The 4,297-nt window shown below is 49.9% G+C and overlaps 1 protein-coding gene across 1 annotated transcript in view; it reads left to right on the plus strand.

The window, feature by feature from the left end:
* Positions 1-348: 348 nt before the first annotated feature.
* The window catches only part of PTSG_06523 (uncharacterized protein), a gene marked incomplete at both ends in the record, with an annotated part of 4,558 nt that continues 609 nt past the window's right edge, over positions 349-4,297 (plus strand). The window contains 7 exons of the mRNA XM_004991850.1: positions 349-365; positions 524-607; positions 1,015-1,098; positions 1,417-1,500; positions 2,107-2,190; positions 2,582-2,665; positions 2,881-3,955. Coding sequence (XP_004991907.1) covers positions 349-365; positions 524-607; positions 1,015-1,098; positions 1,417-1,500; positions 2,107-2,190; positions 2,582-2,665; positions 2,881-3,955 — 1,512 coding nt within the window. The remainder of the gene's footprint in view (positions 366-523; positions 608-1,014; positions 1,099-1,416; positions 1,501-2,106; positions 2,191-2,581; positions 2,666-2,880; positions 3,956-4,297) is intronic.

Consider the following 4,297-nt stretch of genomic DNA (forward strand, 5'->3'; position numbering starts at 1 on the left):
CGTTTGTTGGGAATGTGATATTGTGATGTAGTTGTGTGTTTTGTGCAAGCGTGTTGTGGATGAGGTTGTGGTGCGGGATGCTGAGATGGATTGTCTGATGCGCTGTGTCATTCATTTAACATTGCATACACACGCACTCGCATATACATATGTGCGAGCATACACACACACGTAAACACACAACAACGACACCGTACAACAACATTTATAATCATAACACCCATTCGTATGCACGCACACATTGCCGCACTTTGATACCATTCATTTTCTTCAACACGCAGTCTTTTGGAGAACGCGCTTGGAACAGGAAGGGCGAAGGCGATTGCCAAGGCTATCCACGAGAATCAGATGATGCTGGCAAACGAGTAAGTTGTTTCAAACTGCGAGCGTGTTTTGTCAAAGCGCTTTGATGTATTTAGTGCGTTGTGCACCACCGCGTGGTTGTTTCTCAACTGTGCACATTTGTATGCGCACGTGCTTGCAATATACCGTTCTAATGAGCGCCTTCACTGCTTTTGAGCAGGTTGACGCTGGATGGAACTGATCCTGAGCGCTTGAAGGCGATTACCGCCGCCCTGAAGGTCAACACGACGCTGATTTCCCTCGCGTTAGTGCTGCAATTGTACTTAAGGGGGGCATGGAACGGATTGAATGATGTGACGTACTTTACCGTATTTTATTGATGGTTTGTTAAATTGACGCACGCACACGTCGTTTGAACATATCCTTCTCACTTCACTCGCAATGATGCAGACTGAAGAAGAGCAATTTTGGGTGTCTCGAGTGGAAGTTGGTTGCTGAATCGCTGGCAGTGAACAGAAGAGTGACCACTCTAAAGTGCGTGTCTCGTGTGTGTAGATGTGATGTGTGCATTGATTGGAAGCCTTCCGTTTTCATGTCATGTTCTGCTTGATATGCAGTGTTGTGACACATTCACTTGGTCTGCTTGGATGTTGCTATGCATGCCCAACTGAATCCAGCGTGGGTGCACTAATCCAAATACACCACCTGCAGGTTTGAGGAGAACGCTCTTGGGCCTGAAGGTTGCACGGCGATTGCAGAAGCACTCAAGATGAACACAGCCCTAACGTCCCTACAGTATGTGACTGTTGCATATTTGCATGTCAGAGCTACCCTTTGTCGGTTGTGAAGTTACGTAAGCGCTCTCGTTTAATGTTTGAATCCTTCTGGGTGGATGAGGTGTGCAGCATGACGAAAGGCAAAATCAAGTGTTCATCATGACAGAAACGATCAACACACTCAACAACAACAACAACAACAACAACAGAACAACAACAACAACAACAACAACAACAACTTAAACAACAACAACTTAAACAACAACAACAACAACTTAAACAACAACAACTTAAACAACATCCACACGCCGCAATCAATGCACAAAACAACATGCAGCTTGTACAGTAACAGTCTTGGACCTGCAGGCGGAACGGCGATTGGGGAGGCACTGAAAGTCAACACCACGCTGACATCGCTCAAGTGAGTTGTTTTGTTGCGGCTGTGTATGTTGTGTATGAATATGTGCGACATTGTGTGCGACATTGTGCGCGTGCTTGCGTGTGGTTATGTTGTGGTTGTACATTGTGGTGTTGATGTGTTGTGAGTGGTGGTTTGTGAGTGGTGGTTTGTGAGTGGTGGTTTGTGTGGGTGAGATAGTGGAGGGGGGCGTGTTGTAACAACGTGAGACGATGCCGCATGCCTCCTTTTGTTTTGTGCGCGTGTGCGCGTGTGAGCATGTTTGCTGTGCGTGCATGTGTTTTGTGTTTTGAGTGGAATGCTGAGGTGGATTGTGTGATGGGCTGTGTCATTCTTTCAACATTGCATACACACATACGTACACACACACATACACACTTACGTACACACGCGCGCGCATACTCACATACGTACACATACGCACGCGCATACTCACAACAACAACAACAACAACAACAACAACAACAACAACAACAACAACAACAACAACAACAACAACAACTTAAACAACAACAACTTAAACAACAACAACAACAACAACTTAAACAACAACAACAACAACTTAAACAACATCCACACGCCGCAATCAATGCACAAACCAACATGCAGCCTGGCCCACAACGACATTGGACGTGAAGGTGGGACGGCGATTGGGGAGGCACTGAAAGTCAACACCACGCTGACATCGCTCAAGTGAGTTGTTTTGTTGCGGCTGTGTATGTTGTGTATGAATATGTGCGACATTGTGTGCGACATTGTGCGCGTGCTTGCGTGTGGTTATGTTGCGGTTGTACATTGTGGTGTTGATGTGTTGTGAGTGGTGGTTTGTGAGTGGTGGTTTGTGTGGGTGAGATAGTGGAGGGGGGCGTGTTGTAACAACGTGAGACGATGCCGCATGCCTCCCTTTGTTTTGTGCGCGCGTGCGCGTGTGAGCATGTTTGCTGTGTGTGCATGTGTTTTGTGTTTTGAGTGGAATGCTGAGGTGGATTGTGTGATGGGCTGTGTCATTCTCTCAACAACAACAACAACAACAACAACTTAAACAACATCCACACGCCGCAACCATTGCACAAACAACATGCAGCCTGGCCCACAACGACATTGGACGTGAAGGCGGAACGGCGATTGGGGAGGCACTGAAATTCAACACCACGCTGACATCGCTCAAGTGAGTTGTTTCGTTGCGGCTTCGCCTGTTGAGCTGCATGTATTGAATGGTTCGATCATGGTACACCCATCTCACTCCTGGCTACTGAAGTGATACACCCTGCGATTGCCTTGTAGCAATGTGAATGTCGCCTTGGCCTTGCTTCAACGTTCAGTTCATGTTAAACACGTACGCAGTGTCTCACACAACACATCTTTTGTTTTGCATTTCAACAGCATTGGCAGCAACTCGATTTCAGGCAGACTTGAATCAGCCATCAATTCGGCTCTGAAGCGAAACAAGCAGCTTGCAGCGCGCACGGAAGAGCTCGTGGCCCTTCTTGAGCATGGCTCCGTGCCACTCTCAACGGCCAAGGTGTTTGTGTGCGGGCATTATGGCATCGGCAAGACCACCCTCATCAACACGCTGCAATCAGCTCCAAAATTCTTCAACACCATGGTGCGCCGCCGTCGCAAAACATATGACGAGCCAGATCGCCCAGATCAGCGCACCCCCGGCATTGAGATGTACGACTTTGCACTCACGAGGGGCAAGTCATCTGGCAGCGTCTCGCTGACGCCATCGCCAACTGGCGCAGCAGGAGGGAGCGAAGACTCATCCAGTCACGAGACAACGCTCCCACCATGCAAGCTGCGGGTGTATGATTTCGCTGGGCAGGTGGAGTACCATGTGGTGCACGAGCTGTTGTTTGCGGACCACAACGCCGTCTTCGTCGTGTGCGTGGACGTGTCCAAGGCCATGGCCAACGTGGAGGCGTCTGTGCTGTACTGGCTTCGCTTCATCAAGACGCGCCTGCACCAAGCCGTGCACCGCTCAGCGCATCCACCGCACGTGTTCATTGTTGGCACGAAGGCAGACAAACCACACGAGCACAACACGCTGGTGAAGATGACAGCAGACGCATTACCACATGAATCTGGTATCTCTTTGCCGCCAATGCAATTTCCGAGTGGCGACGCGCTGTTGCAGAGCCGCCAGCTGCAGGAGTGGTTTGGTGACACGATGCGCATCCATCCACACGTGATACCTCTCAATTGCCATGACTTGGGCGGTGCCTGCATGCATCACCTGCGCGATTTGCTTCATGCCGCGTGGATGGATGTCGTGCAGCAGGACATTCAAGTGCCCAACGTGGTGGAGCTGATCGCTGAGGGGCTGCAGCTGTGCAGGAAGGAGGGTGAAGGTCCATGGGCACTGCACCGGCTCTTCCCTTTCGTATCAGAAAACATCCCCGGGATAGAAACCATTGCGGGCTGGAACGAGGACATCTTCTTCAAGGCGCTCAGGTGTGTGTGTGTGTGTGTGTGTGTGTGTGTGTGTGTGTGTGTGTGTGTGTGTGTGTGTGTGTGTGTGTGTGTGTGTGTGTGTGTGTGTGTGTGTGCGTGTGCGTGTGTGTGTGGGGGGGGGACCTTGTGCTAAAAACATACATTTTCTGCAATCGCCGACAATGAACCCCCTGTCCTCTCCTCCCTGCCCCAGATCAAATACATACACATACGGGGGAGAATGTGTGGGTGTGTACATACCCGTCCCTTGCCGCGCATGGTATTCTTCTTCCATTCCTGGTGGCTGAAAAAAAAAAAGAACGCGACCCCTGGTCTCCGGCCCGTTTCCCCTTTTCCACTTAGAACG

This window comes from Salpingoeca rosetta (genome assembly GCF_000188695.1).
Source record: "Salpingoeca rosetta unplaced genomic scaffold supercont1.18, whole genome shotgun sequence".
Taxonomy (NCBI): domain Eukaryota; class Choanoflagellata; order Craspedida; family Salpingoecidae; genus Salpingoeca; species Salpingoeca rosetta.